Genomic DNA, 16,000 nt, shown 5'->3' with positions numbered 1-16,000 from the left:
GGAAACTGAGGCAAACAGGGTTAAGTGACTTGCCCATGGTCACACAGCTAGTAAGTATCTGAGGCCAGATTTGAATTCAGGAATACAAGTCTTCCAGACTCCAGGCCCTGTGCTCTATCCATTGCACCACCTAGCTGCCCTTTAGTGGGTACTAAATAAGTATTTGAGAATTGGTCAAGTATGTACTAAGTGCAAGGCTAAGGCCAAAGTTACAGAAGGAGAATGAAGATAATACTCTCAAGGAGTGAATCACCTAAAATTATAAAACCCCCAGTACACAAAAACTGTAAGAAAGGAGAGAAAGATAGTGTTTCAGAGAGGTAGCAATAAGATCACAGAAGGAGGAGAGATGCACTACTGACTAGGTAGAGAGGTGGAGTGTGTGAGATAGCTAATGAATACATCAGTATTGTTTGTTATTGTTTGGAACATTGGGTAGAAAGCTCTAGGAGAGGCTAATTGAGAAGAATCTAATGGGAAATACAACAGTTCTTGCCCTTGTAACTTTTATAGTCCAGCCCCAGCAAACCAAGAAGCAGCCGATTAAGTTAAGCATGGATAACATCTGTATGTGGATGCTAATTGAATTGAAGTCAGAAAGCTGTGAGATATTGCCCACCCAGCTAGGGACGCCTCAGTGAAGTGGAGGCTTTAGAGTCAGTTCTTAAGAAGAAAGAATAAACTTAACATATGGAAGGATGTTTAGATGGACAAAGGTTGGACTAGAGAGGAGAATGGAACAGTGGGGTCAGAGGATTTGGGTTTGGAAGGGACTGGCAGACAAGTTAATGAAAATTAAGTCAAAGACTAGGCCATGCCAAGACATAAAAGTTAAGTAGGAATCACAGGCATGAATCTGAACCTCACGCAGAGAGTTACTTATATAATTAGAGTTTGGGGAGGATGAGTGAAGTAGTTAAAGTAGATTGTGACTTTGGTGTTTAGGAGTGATGGAAGGAAAAGAGAAAGTGAAAGAGAATTGGGAAGTGGGGAGACTGGTCCTAAAGTGACTAGAGTAAAAACAAAAGCTGTCATGATGGAAGCCACTGTATAAAGGGAAGACTTTTGGACCAGGAGCTGGCAGACCTGAATTCTAGTCCTGGTTATATGGCTATAAACAACTCATTTAACATTTCTGAGCCTTTATGAAAGGGGATTCTATAAGTTAGACAGACATTCATTAATCGCCTGGTGTGCTGGGTGCCAAGGACACCAAGAAAAAATAAAACCGTCCCCTCCTCAGGGGATCCCTTGTGGTTAAGAGGATGAAACAAATACACAGCAACTGCTTATCTCTCAGTGATGGGAGTCTTAATAAAGTGGTCACTTACATAATTGTTTATCACCATAAATTTTTTCTCACCAAACTCAGAGAAATGTGATGTATTTTTACATGCTTCCAACAGCTTATTAACAACCATGTGTCCAGAAAGTAGTGATTGCACAGGCTAATAATAAAAGCCATCTAGAAACAGGTCAGTATTTCGAGTGCTGGGCTTGGAGCCAGGAAGACCTCTGTAAAAATGTGAAAAGGGTGAAGTCTCAATTGGGGGTCAGAGTTTAAGGATTTAATATGTTACCCTGAACCACTGAAGTTTTTAAAGAGTAAAGTTATATATAGTTTTATCTACCTAGAAGATCAGTTACAATATAATGAAGGCTATATTGCCAATAAGAAGATATTAGAAGTAGGGAGATAATTATAGTAGTCTAGACAAGAAGCTAAAAGGGCCTGAGCTAGTGAAATGGGGAGTGGAAAAGGTGAGTTGGAATTGAGTGGTAATATAGAACTATAATCAATAATTTGCAGGAGCCGCTGATAGAACTGTCAAGTAAGAGGAGTTGATTCCAGGATCATCTGACTCAAAGTATCATCCAGAGGATGGGTGACAGTGTCAAATGGTACTGAGACAGTAAGGGCAACAAGGACTGGGAACAGGACATTCTAATTAACAGTGAGGTTGTCTTTAGTGACCTTGGAGAAAGCTGTTACTAAGGCATGTGTGAGGCCAGAAGCCATACTTACAAGAGACTGAATGAGTGAGTAGTGAAGAAGTAAAAGTGCACAGAGAGGATAGATGACTTTTCTGGAAGTTTGGAGGCAAGATGTGCTGATGAGTGGTGAAAGCGAGGGGCAGAGGAGGTGCTGGTGCTGATGGTTTTAAAGATTCTGAGGTGAGAAAGAAGCCCAAGTAAGGTTTTTGTTGTTGTTGTTGTTTTGTTTGTTTTTTGGTTTTTGGTGGGGTTTTTTGTGGGGCAATGGGGATTAAGTGACTTGCCCAGAGTCACACAGCTAGTAAATGTCAAGTGTCTGAGGTCGAATTTGAACTCAGGTCCTCCTGAATCCAGGGCCGGTGCTTTATCCACTGTACCACCTAGCTGGCCCCCAAGTAAGTGTGTGTGTGTGTGTGTGTGTGTGTGTGTGTGTGTGTGTGTGTGTGTGTGTGTGTGTGAGAGAGAGAGAGAGAGAGAGAGGCTATTGGGGATAAGTGACTTGCCCAAGGTCACACAGCTAGTAAGTGTCAAGTGTCTGAGGCCGGATTTGAACTCAGGTCCTCTTGAATCCAGGGCCGGTGCTCTATCTACTGTGCCACCTAGCTGCCCCCCAAGCAAGTTTTTAAAGTGTTTTGTTTGTTTAAAGGAAGGGGGCAGCTAGATGGCACAGTGGTTAAAGCACCGGCCCTGGATTCTGGAGGACCTGAGTTCAAATCCGGCCTCAGACACTTGACACTTACTAGCTGTGTGACCCTGGGCAAGTCACTTAACCCCCATTGCCTAAAAACAAAAACAAAACAAAACAATAAAGGAAGGACAAAGGGGAAGAAACCGCTGATAGATAGAAGAATAAAGAAGAAGCATCATACAATCCCCACCTACAGCCCTGCACAGGATTATTGTGACATTCAAATAATATTATATATATAAAAATACTCTGTAAACTGAGGTGGGCTTTACTGTCTCGATCCACCCAATTCAGTACAGCAAGAATTTATGAAAAGCTATGGGGTAGGCCCTGACAAAAATGATTGCCTCTGTCCTCCAGGAGTTTATATTCTACTGGGGATGTAACATGGAGACAAATAAATTAGAAGTAGTACAAAGTCATGCAAAGTATTTAAAGAAATAATAGTAACTAAGTGGGAGAAGGGTCAGGAAAGGCCTTGGAAAGAAGGTGTCACCTCAGCTGTTCTTAGAAGAAAAAGAGGAATTCTGAAAGGTAGAGGCTTTAGTGATTGTTTCCATAAACCACGCTGTCAGGTAAAACACAATAGGGGTCATTTGTTTGTTCTCTGCTGGCTAAATAGCTGGTTTGCATCAATAGGTAGGATTTGTCGGTAACATGTTAATGACGATGGGAAAGGAATTAAGTTGATTCTGTCATTGTGCAAACAGGACCACACTCTGATTAGCAGGTGGTTCAAAGTTTCTTTCTTACAGCTGGGAAACAATGGTAGAATTACTCATAGGTAGGAGGAGCAGTAGAGAGAATGCTATTGGGCATGGAGTCAAGAAGACTTGAGTTCCAATTCAGCCTCTGACATTTACTAGCTGTGTGACCCTGGGAAAGTCATGTAACTTCATTTGGCCTGAGTGTCCTCATATTTAAAATGGGAATAATAATAGTGCCTTCCTTACAGGGTTGTAGTGGGGATAAAATAAGAAAGTATTTGTAAAGCACTTTGCAAACTCTCAAGTATGATATAGATGCTAACTGCTATAATTACTATTATTATTCAATAATAATACACACTCTAGTTATATTTATACAATTTATAAAATTGGATGGAAGGCAGATATTAGTAATAATTTTTCTTTAGCATGAACAGGACAAAGAGACCCTTTCTTGTTCCTAACACAGGAAAGGAACCTCTTTGGGCCTTGAGTTAGACAGTAGTCAGGAAAAAGCAAGAAAGCAAATGGGGAACACATATAAGGGAGATTTCGTCTAGGAAAAAGATTATTTTCCCCTATAGTTTCTATAACATGATGAGACTTATTGCTCTCCTACATATAACATAGTGATGGTGATCATCCAAGAGGCTTTGTTGGAGGTTGTAACAGATTTTGTTATCAGAATATGTGGCCTGAAGGTTAGCCAGGAGAGAGGTAAGACCCCGGAGCTGTGGTTAGCAAAAGGAAGGATAATGGCACTAGCAACAGAAAGATGACTTCCTTCAAGTCCCACCTAAAACCCCACTGTTTCCCAATCCCTTTTGGTTCTAGTGCCTTCCCTCAGTTTATCGTTTCTTATTTATCCTGGATATAGCTTGTTTGTACATAGTTGTTTGCATGTTGTCTACCCCATTAGACTGTAAGCTCCTTGAGGGCAGGAACTGTCTTGGGTTTTCTTTATATCCTCAGCATTTACCTGGTGCCTGGCACATAGTAGACCCTTGATATTTATCATTGATATCGAGTTCATTGACTGACTGATTATAGGAGTTAGAAGGAAGACCTTTGGAGAAAGTCATTAGAGCCAGACATGACCTGCTGGACCATAAGGTCATAGAAATACCAGAGGCCATTTAAGCCAACTCCCCTGATTTTACAGAGAAGGAAACAAAAGCCTGTGGAGGTTAACTGATTTGCCCAAGGTCACACAGTAGTGGGAGTTCTCTGAGACAGAAATTGAGCCCAAGTTCTCTGAGATCAGAGCAGTTGTGCTTTCCTGTGAAGCTTGCCTCCTCCCATGACCTTCACATTCCAGAAATTCCATTTCTCTGGACCTTGGTTTCATCACCTGTGAGATGAAGGGGGTCTGACTAAATCCCTGGGTTATCTTTCAGCTCTAAAACCCATCACCCTGTGATTTTCTAGGCCAGGGATTCTTTAACCTTTTTTTGTGTCTGGGACCCCTTTGGCGACAGTCTGGCGAAGACCTTCTCAGAAAAATATTTTTATATACATCAAATAAAATATATAGGATCCCAAATAAAACCAATTATATTGAAATATAGCTGCATTTTTCCCCATTCAAGTTCACAGTCCCTGGGTTCTGTGGACTCCAGGTTAAAAATAATTGATTTAGCCCTACTCTTCATCTTACACACGGGAAGACTGAAGCTCAGAGAATTGATATGACTCGGCAAAGGTCACAAAGTGATGAAGCTGAAATTATAACTCAGAACTCCTAGAACTACTAATTATAACACACACGTTGTCCTAACCTGAGGCCGTTTCTAGGCCCACAGTAACAATCTGAGCTTTCCTTTTGTGTAAACATGCTTCACTCTCTCAGATAAGGAAGGTGTGATATTGTGGAAATTGAGATTCCAGAGTGAGAACGGTCGGTCTGTTATTCTGGCCTTTTGATTTCTCTAGATGTGATCATCCCATACGTTTGGATATTTTTTAAAATCTAGAAGAAAACATATTTACAAGGGAGTCCAAAGCAAATACAAATGAAAGTTAGCAGTTTGCCATTCTCATTGTGTAACAGATTTTTACTTGTCTGTTTGCAATACATTCAGAAGCAAATACAAATAAATCTCACCTAACACCATTCTTTGGTTCTGCAGAAACACAATGTTAGGTGACATATTGTTAAAGGAAACTTTCATTCCACCATTACTAAGTAGCCAATTTGATTCTCAAGTAAGTTTCCAAACAGCCGCTGGGTTTCACAGTGTTATAGAGTTATAATATATTATTTTGGGGATAATAGATGATGGCATCTGGACCAACATTGTGCAGAGTTTGCCTGTTTGTAGAAACAGGACTATGTTGCCAGTTAAATTTTGTGCTTGTTCACATGTCACCCCTACCCTGACTTCAAACCCAGCCTTCCCCGATCACCCCAGACCACAATGAACTTGTTATCCTCAGAACTTCTCTAACACTTAAATTACATGATGTCTGCCGCACCTGTGATGCTTGTTTTCCTGAGACATCTAGATAGTGTAGTAGATAGAGGCCTAGACTTGGATTTAAGATGACCTGAGTTCAAATTCTGACTCAGATACTTACTGGCTGTGTGACTTAATTTTTCTCAGCCTCAGTTTATTCATCTGTAACAAAGAAATAATAGCACCTACCTCCCAGAGTTTTTTGGAGGAACAAATAAGATAACATATATAAAGCACTTTGAAAACCTGGAAATTCTCTATCATTGTTAGATATCATCTGTATTATGATATATTTTCTTTTGTTTTAGTTATTTGAATACTGTGTCATAAGCTCGCAGAGATTAGAGACCAGTCTTATCTACATGCATATATCCTTCAACCCTTCGTAGGAGCACTTAGACAATCGGGGGAATGCATTTTAAATGTTTGCTATACTCATTTAAAAAACATACTTAACTTCTGTTTTTGTTTCTTATTTGGATTATACTTCTTTCTTTTCCAACTCCCTCCTCCTCTTATTGCTTCTTCCTTCTAAACACACACACACATGTATGCATACATATGTATTTGCCAAAATTTGTGTGACAGAGAAATGGCAATCCCAAGAAGGACATTCCAAGGGAATGAGTAAACACTTATAAATTTGAGAGAAGATGCCCCCAAAACTACTAAACTGTGGTTTACCTTTGACCTAGCAATACTACCACTAGGCCTATATATCTAAAGAGATCCAAGAAAGAGGGAAAGGACCCATATGTACAAAAATGTTTATGGCAGCTTTTAGTGGTGCCAGAAATACTGGAAATTTAGGGGTGCCTATCAATGAGAGAATAACTAAATAAGTTATAGTATATGCATGTGATAAAATGCTATTGTGATGTAAGAAACTATGAAGGTGATGGTTTCAGAGAAACCTGTGAAGACTTTTATGAGCTAATGCAAAGTGAAGTGAACAGAACCAAGAGGACAATTTATAAATAATAATAATATTGTTGAGACCAACAGTTTTGAAAGTCCTAGGGATTCTGATCAACACAATGGAAATGTACACAGTTTCAGAAGATTCACAATAAAACATTTGATCCATTCCCAGATAGAGAAGTGATGAACTCAGAGTGCAATTTGAAGCAGGTGTTTTTTTAATATGGCCAATATAGGGATATGCTTTGCTTGACTGTATTTATTTGTAACAGGTTTTCTTTTTCTTGCTTTCTCAATGGATGGAGGAAATCGAAGAGAATTTGGAACTGAAAATTAATTTTTTTAAATGATGATAAAAAACAAAGTTGAGATCAGACACCTCCTTAAAGAGAACCTTAAAGAATTCCTAAGTCCAGTAAATGTATAATAGATGTTCCAACTGGAGCCATTTCTAGGTTTCTGAGAGGTTCTTCCTTATTTAACTGGTGATTGTATTTTTCCTTGTTGAAAAGATGAAAGGGATAAGATGAACTGATCTGACAGAGAGAACTGTATTAAAAGCCTGTGCTTTTCTTCCCTGGTAGCACTCCTTTTTCTGTCGGTTGACAGAGGATAAAAAGTCAGAAAAATTCTTTAAGGTTTTCTATGACCGAATGAAAGTGGCCCAGCAAGAAATCAAGGCAACAGTCACTGTCAACACCAGTGACTTGGGGAATAAGAAGAAAGATGATGACCCAGACAGAGATGCCCCATCACGTAAAAGAGGTAAGGGCCAAAATATTTTTGCATATATGTATTTTAATTCTGTTAGTTTGACTATAAAGTACCATGTTAGTGAGTTTCCTTACGGTATGAGTTTTCACTACTTCTAAGATCAAACATGATCAGATAGGAAAGTTATAAAAGGAATGTTTTAGTTTTCTAGTGCTCCTTGGTTATTTTGCAGGAACACAATTAATAAAGGAACCTGAGTTAAATCCTGCTGTTTTGGGGAACTTGCCTTCCTGTCTGGATTGAATAAATTAGAACCATTCATAGGATGTTAAGCTGGGAGGCCAGTTTATTGTTTTTCATCTTTATATCCTGAGTACCTGGCACAGTACTTTAAGAATGCATAATAGAGACTTAATACATTTGCTGAATCGATGAGCTGGAAGGGACCTTAGATTTAATCCAATAGCATCATCTTCCAGATGAAAAAACCTTCAGGTCATACATACTAGTCAACAGCAAAGCCAAAACTGCCCATTTTCCTCATTAACTGTTTCCCCTCCTTAACCACTATTACTTCTCCCACTCAACACTACTAAAAACACTGTCCTTTGCTTCTGTTATACTTATTCAAAGTCTAGTTTTGAAGAACCTTTTCTTGATCAAAGTTAGGACGTAGCTGGTATTAATAAGAGATTTGAAGAACTTACCTTTTGTGTATCTTGGCCATTGTTTGATGGAAAAGGATAAGAAAGTATTCTCAATTCAGGTAAAGGACAGGGATGATACAGGTTCAGTCCAAAGTAAAGTTATCAGGAAATATCAATCCCTTCTCTTCAAATCTTTCTCCAACTCTATGATTCTCTAGAAAAGACACAGACTTTGATGATTATTAGACTGTTCTTCTGAAGGCATAACTCTAATCAAATTGCTCTCCAGCACAAAACTTCCAGGGGATCCCCATTTCTTTCCAATGACATCTTAGTCCTAAGAGCTATATTTTAAGGACATTAACAAATTGGAGCATGTCCTGAAGAGGACATCTGTAGTGGTGAAAGGCCAAGAGATAATGCTCTACAAAAAGAATTTGGAGAAACTGGGGATGGTTAGTGGGGAAAAGAGACTACTTAGGAAGAGACATGATAACTATCTCCAAGTATTTGTAGGACTCCCATGTATAAGGAGGAATTAGACTTGTCCTGCTATGCCCCAAGAAGGAAAAACTAAGCACTGTGCATAGAAATTACTGATGGGCAGATTTGCTAGCAGAAAATAAACTTCCTAGCGATTAAAGCCATCTAAAAGTGAAATAGACTGCTTTGGCAGCTAGTGGGTTTCCAGTCACAAAAGATCATGAAATGGTTACTGGATGACCTCTTGTTAAGGAGATATAGTACTAGGGAATTCCTGTTTAGCTATGACTTAGACAAGAATAACCTCTTAGGCCCTTTCAATCTCTATTCCCCTAGCCAACCAACAAGGTTTTTTTTTTCTCCTTTCAGGTAGTTTATGTTCTAACCAAAGTCCTACCACCCATTGCCGATTTCATCTTTCCCTCTCCCATCTCCATTTATTTGTAATCCCTAGAAGGAAATTTCCCCTCTGATATTCACCTACATAAATCAGTCTCAGGTGGTTCTTCTTCAGAGGACCTTGATGATGAAAGACCTCTAACCTCATGAATTTTTAAAGTATACGTGGCCTCTCTTGGGAGGCATAGTGTATAAAACACTGTATTTGTAACCAAGAAGACCTGAGTTCAAAGCCCACCTGTGACTTTTCCCAACTGCATGACCCATAGCAGGTTGCTGGACCCCTCTGATCCTGTTTCCTCATTTATAAATGAAGCGCTTGGACTAGGTAGCCTCTGAGATCTTTTGATGATCTATCTCCCTCCTTGAATCTTTGTTACCATTTTGATGCTGTCCTATGTACTTACATTCTCATTTGAACTTTGGTTATTAGTATGTTTAAGCTATCCTTCTGGATCATGAATTTCTTAAGAAGAAAAATTCCCTTGTTTCATCTCTGCTTCCTTGGCCTGCCGTCTAGGGCCCCACATATAGTCAGTGCTCAATAAATGCTTCTTAACTTTAGAACCCAGCAGTTCCTCTTAAGATAATACCATGTGTTATTTAAAATGTGTTTTAGCAAAAGAGCCTTCGACGCAGATAACAGAAGAGGTTCGAGACCAGTTATTGGAGGCCTCTGCTGCCACCAGGAAAGCTTTCACTACCTACAGAAGAGAGGCCGATCCTGAAGACCATTTCCCATCTGGAGAAGGTGGAACCCAGGCCACACCAGACAAACCCAAAGATGACTTGGAGATGAGTGCCGTGATCACAATCATGCAGCCCATTCTTCGGTTCTTACAGCTCCTCTGTGAAAACCATAACCGGGATCTTCAGGTAGGTGGGCAGCGAGTAGTGGACAACAATGGACACCTGACATTAATGATGCTCCTAATCTGGGTTTAAACTCTCATAACTTGTTTCAGTTCCTTTTGGTTCAGCTATTTTGGTCACTTTAGTCAAGGGACACGAGCAGGTTTCATAAGTGAAGGTTTCAGGCAGCTTTGTTAGGTTGGGTATGTTTTTCAAAATGCCATTTGTTTTCAAGTGACAGAGAAAGGCATACACCTCCAATTTCTGTGGCAAAGAAGCCTATTACAGGAAAGTGTACGTGTGTGTGTGTGTGTGTGTGTGTGTGTGTGTATCATTCCTTAAGAGAGAGTCAACCTAAACCGTAGAACTTCCTTTAATGCCTCTCTAATATAAGACCTTGGGAAAGCCATCTCTTCTTGATGAGGAGGAAAAATAAGAACATGTCTGAGAAGCTCCCCAGAGAGCTGCCCCAGAGACCCAAGGTGGCAACACACAAGAAGCTCTTCTAGTCTAAGGCCTTTTTGGGGGTCCTAAACCTCTTTGACAGTTTGAAGCCTATGGGTCTCTTCCAAGAATTAATGCTTTTAAGTGCGTAAAACAAAACACATAGAATTACATAAAAAGACAAATACATATTGAAATACAATTAACAAAATATTTTTAAATGAATTCATGGACCCCCAGGTTAAGAAGCCCAGCTGTAGAGGACAGCTAGGTGGCACAGTGGATAAAGCACCAGCCCTGGATTCAGGAGGACCCGAGTTCAAATCTGTCCTCAGACACTTGACACTTACTAGCTGTGTGACCCTGGGCAAGTCACTTAACCCTCATTGCCCAGCAAAACAAAAAAAAAAAAGAAGAAGAAGAAGCCCAGCTATAGTCCATAGCTAGCAAGGTAGAAACGAATCCTTTTTAAATCTTTGCATTAGTGATTTCCTCTAGTTTGTGCAATCCTTGATGACACAGTGAGTAGGATGCTGGACTTGGAGTCAAGAAGACATGAATTCTAATGATACTTCAGACACTTACTAGCTGTATAACCCTGGGCAAGTCACTGAACTTCTGTTAACCTCAGTTTCTTTATTTGTACATTAGGAACAATAATAGTACCTACCTTGCAGGGTTATTATGAGGACCAAATGAGATAATATCTGTGAAGCATTTAGCAAACCTTGAAGTACTATATAAATCCTAGCTGCTGCTGTTGTTGTTGTTGTTATCTGGTCCACAAACTGGTAACAGCTAATCTGCAGTGGTATTTAACTTTCTCTTGGGCATGTTGGAGATTCTGTGAACAGTCTGTTACAACATAGGGGTGATGGTGTAAAAGAAGTAGTGCTAATACCATTGGTCACAGGGGAAGGATGGTGGAGTCAGTACAAATACACCTCTACCCCTTTACTGGAAGAACAAAGTGAGTGCTCTTTTGCTAATAAATCACTAAGTTCCATCTTCATGTAGTGATGGGCCTCATTATTATAACAGCCATTTGGAATTGGGTTGGCTCTGGGCAATAAACAAGTATTTAGCTGTCTTGTTCAAGGTCTCTCACATTTGTACTCTGGCCTCAAGTTCCACAGAGCAGTGATACTGAGATGATGACAACCCCATTCTTAGCTGATGACTGAGGCCTTTCTTCAGTTCCTGTAGTTTATTTTTCTGTGAAAGCTTGAAAGGCTAAAATCAGTAGCATATTTAATTGTGGTTCCTTCTTGACATCCCTCTCATTGATTTGCCCTGTAGTTTGCTCATTCCTTTTTTTTTTTTGTCTTATCCTCCCACCTACCTCCAAATGCCATCCTAACCATATCTAAAAGAAGAGGTTTTAAGTCCAATAAGGTATTTTTGGACAACTTGACTGTGATGTCAGTCTTTTTAGCCAAATGTCCCTTGCTGTAAATTTACCTCTTAGGTGAAATTGCCTTTTGATAAGGTCCTCTGGGGTACTTCTGTACCTAAACTGCTTTGGGTGAACTCTGTGGAGGAACTATCAAATCCTAAATTTCTCTCTATGATAAATATTCATCTTATAAAGTTCCACTGCAGCTCAATAAGAGAATCCATTTATCTTAGAGTTAGAAGGTTAAAGATATCCAGACTATTCTCCCACTAAATATAAGAATCCCATCTTGTGTCTTCAGAAGATGATCATCAGCCTCTCCATGAATATCACCAGTGATGTGGAACTCATTACCTAACAAAGCAGTCAGTCAACAAACATTAATTAAGTGCTTACTGTGGGTCAGACATTATCCCCAAATATTGGGGATAGAAAGAAGAATAAAAAGCAATCACTGATCTTCAGGAGTTTCCATTTTTAATAGAGGAGGCATATCTAAATAGATGCATTCAAGATATGTACAGCCTAAATGGAAGATAACCTAACAAGGGAAAGGCACTAGTAGGTGGGGGACCAGAAAGGCCTTATGTAGAAGGTGGTATTAACAGTTCTAGTTAGAAAATTATTTTTTTGTTGTTGAACCAAAGATTTACTTGCATTTTGAAACATAAGCTCTCCTTGTCCAGATGTCGGTCCTCCTCTATATGTGTGAAACTAGGAAACACAATTAAACTCTAAGGTGGTACCTCTCACCTCCCAGGTTGATTTAAGGATAGTTCTTCCAAAACCACCCAAGGTGACTTCCCAAGGTCCTTAACAGCCCCAAGATTCCATGAAGTTGAATAGCGTTTGTTTTGGACCATGAATCTCCTCCCTCACCCTGAATGTCTCTTACACCAAGTTAATAGTTGTGAAAATGTGGGGAAAGTAATCTGTAAGCAAAGGCTTCTCCTCAATGGTGATTTTTCTTTCAAATTGAAATTTAAGAAAAGGCAGCATCATTCCCTGCACAGAAAGAGAGTAAGGAGCCACTTGGGGTAATTAGTCAGCAATGAGAGTCACTTAGGGATTTGAAAAGGGATCCAGAGTATCATAGAAACCCAGTTTTGGTTTCTTTTATATGCGTTTGTTTTGTTGTGGTTGGTTTATCAATCAAGTGCTAGGAACCTCTTTAAAAAGCACCACATAGCACAAGTTATACTAAAGCTTTGGAAGTCGAGGAGCAAATTGCCTTTAGAATTCATTCTAGCGGAAATACAATGATAAATTGAATTTCTGTCATTTTCATAATTATTCATAATAATTTTTTCCCTTGTAAAAATTCTTCCAAATGTTAACTAGCGGTGAGTCATCAAGTATGGTACACAGAGTACTGGGCTTGTAATCAGGAAGACTTAGGTTCAAATCCTACTTCTGACACTTAGCAGTGAAAAAAAAAAATAGTCATTTAAACCTTTGTATACTTCAAGCAGTTCCCTAGGACTTGCCCTTTAAGTCTTAGATGGGTGGTGATATGCACTGGTATAGGGAGTAATGAAAAGTAGTGAATAATGAAATCACAGATCATATATAAACTCCTCTGGCATTTAAAGGTTTTTTCAGTCTGGTCCCAGCCTTCCTTTCCAGCTTACTGATATATACTACTTCCCTTCACTTACACATAGCTCTCCATCTTCTGTTTCCTTGCTTTTCTACCGACTAAACCCTATCCCTAAAATGTAATCTCTCCTCACCTCCACCTCTTAGAATCTTTCATCTCCTTCAAGATGTGGCTTAAGCTACATGAAGCCTTTCCTGATCTGCCTAGCTACTAACGCCTTCCCTTCAGAATTTCCTTGTGTTTTTCATGTCTCTATTTTGTATAGAGCTTTAGAAGAGGCATTGTGACTGAGGAGAGATAATGTTGGCCGCTAAGCCAGGAAGACCTGGACTCCTAACCTATGTCTGCCACATACTGGCTGTGTGACCCTAACAAGTCCTTTGGACCTGTCAGTGCTCTGGGCAACTCTTCAAGGGCATCTAGCTCCCTCCTTAGAGAGAGTTTCCTTATCTCTGATTTCCCTGGACCAGTGAAATCATAGGTCTGATCCCTATCCTGTGCTTTTATGTACATGTTCCCACCTCTGATAAAATATAATCTCCTTGAGGACAGGGATTGTTCAATTTCTGTCTTTGATTACCAGTGCCTGATAGTGCCTGGCACAAGGGAGAGCAGTATTTAATGTGTTGTTTTTTTTTCCCTAACTGATTTGATCAATCATGTATAAAAACAGAAGCATGAGGGATTGGGGAAGTAATGTGCTTAATGGGAAGAGCAGAACATTGCAATGTAGGAAGGTAGAAGAAATACTTAGAGTAATTCTCTTCTTTCTTCAGTGATTAAACATGATCTCTTCATGAGTGGTATCTTATTATAGAACAAGGGTTCTTAACCCAGGATCCAAGGACCTCCCCCCACCCCCAGTGGATCCACGTTTAGGTTTCAGGAGACTTAGGTAGGAAAAAATAATCACATCATTATTTCAGTGTGATTGGTTTTTTTTGTAAGCTTTCACATTTTGATTTTTTAAACAATATTCTGAGAAGGAGTTCACAGTCTGCCAACAGACCCCTAACCCAGGGAACCTTGCCTCCCATGTAGTTTCATGGCTCGGGAGATTTGCCCCAAACTTAACACATCCCAACCTCCCTGGAGCAGGAAAAGACAGAGCCAGATTCGTGTGTGTATGTGTGTGTGTGTGTGTGTGTGTGTGTGTGTGTGTGTGTGTGTGTGTGTGTGTCTGTGTATTTTGTAGCACTTAGCCTGGGCTGCTTCCCTAGAAGCAGAGTGGACCTTTAACAGTCATTTAGCAGCTAAGCTTACATCACCACCTACTCCTCAGATCCACCTCCCTCTGAGCTTGGTCCCATAGAAGCTTGGGTTGAAGGCTGAGTGTGTGAGAGTGTGTGTGTATGTTTGTGAATGAGTGAGTGTGTGAGTGTGAGTGTGTGTAGTGCACACGTGTGTACACATACATACCCAAGCGTGTTTGTGCCTGTGCCCAAGCAAGGGGGTCAGAAGTGGGCTGGGAAATGAGATAATGCAAAGAGGTAGTAGGAGTGTGAAGTGAGTGTTCCCAGAGAGGCGACTCTCCCCCTCATCTGATAGAACAGTGTCTCTTCTGAGAGCTATTCGTGTTACATAACAACCTCTGCCAGTAGGCTGCTACTTATTGGAGGCCCCGTTTTTAATTCTCTGTTCAGTGCCATGCTGAGTCATTGTTCATAATTGTTGATTGTCCAAACTGGAACACCACCATATTCAGAGATCCGAATGAAATGGTGCCATAATCATTTTTAATACCCCTTCTCCACCTTTCTTCTCCCTCCTCCCTCTCCCAACCCTCCCTATTCCCCTGAAAATGTTCAATTACAGAACTTCCTTCGTTGTCAAAACAATAAGACCAACTACAACTTGGTGTGTGAGACGCTGCAGTTTCTGGATTGCATTTGTGGGAGCACAACTGGAGGGCTTGGACTTCTGGGCTTGTATATAAATGAGAAGAACGTCGCACTAATCAACCAGACCCTGGAAAGTCTGACTGAATACTGTCAGGGACCTTGCCATGAAAACCAGGTAATCTAGTGTTTATCCTCAGAAGAAAAATGAGCCCCTCTTTAACCAAGAAGAGCTGCACTGACAACTGAGGCAGACTCTAGCAAGCATCTCTCTTTAGGCTTGTGGAGTGGCCAGCCTTTTTCCAGGAGCTGAGAAATATTCACAGTGACCTATTGCTCCTGGAAATTTTGACAGCCTGAGGCTGCGGAAACTTACCGTCTACTTTGTCAAAATTTTCCAGCTCTTTACTAGTATAAGGACCCTTTACCTATGCCTAAGTGAAAATAAGTGCTATTCAAATTAGAAGAACTTAGAGTATACCAGCAATCTAAGACTAATTATGGTGGGCCCAGCCCTATGATGGGTGCTATAGCTCTCAGAAGGTGGCCTCTCACTCCTAGATGCTTCAGATACCATAGATCCCATAGAAGAGCTAACAGGTACTTACAAACCCATGAAACAGAATGATTAAGAGGCAACCAGGTGGCACAGTGGATAAAGCACCCACCTGAAGTCAGGTAGAACTGAGTTCAAATGTGGTATCAGATACCAAATCCCTTATCTATTGTCTCACTTTCCTCATCTATAAAATGGGGATAATAACAGTACCTACCTCCTAGGGTTGTAAGAATCAAATGACTTAATAATTGTAAAACACTTAGCCCATTCCCTGGTATATAATAAGCACTGAGTAAAAGTT

General features: G+C 40.2%; 1 protein-coding gene across 8 annotated transcripts in view; it reads left to right on the top strand.

Annotated features, from left to right (window-relative positions):
* Positions 1-16,000, top strand: part of ITPR1 (inositol 1,4,5-trisphosphate receptor type 1) — a 395,541-nt gene that overhangs the window by 295,121 nt on the left and 84,420 nt on the right. For all 8 annotated transcript variants that reach the window (XM_043977918.1, XM_043977916.1, XM_043977917.1 and 5 more), the window contains 3 exons: positions 7,352-7,532; positions 9,630-9,886; positions 15,118-15,318. In XM_043977918.1, coding sequence (XP_043833853.1) covers positions 7,352-7,532; positions 9,630-9,886; positions 15,118-15,318 — 639 coding nt within the window. The remainder of the gene's footprint in view (positions 1-7,351; positions 7,533-9,629; positions 9,887-15,117; positions 15,319-16,000) is intronic.

Source organism: Dromiciops gliroides, chromosome 1, assembly GCF_019393635.1.
Source record: "Dromiciops gliroides isolate mDroGli1 chromosome 1, mDroGli1.pri, whole genome shotgun sequence".
In the NCBI taxonomy this organism is placed as follows: domain Eukaryota; kingdom Metazoa; phylum Chordata; class Mammalia; order Microbiotheria; family Microbiotheriidae; genus Dromiciops; species Dromiciops gliroides.
Note: the sequence above shows the minus strand (reverse complement) of the source record. Positions and strands in the feature narration are given on the sequence as shown.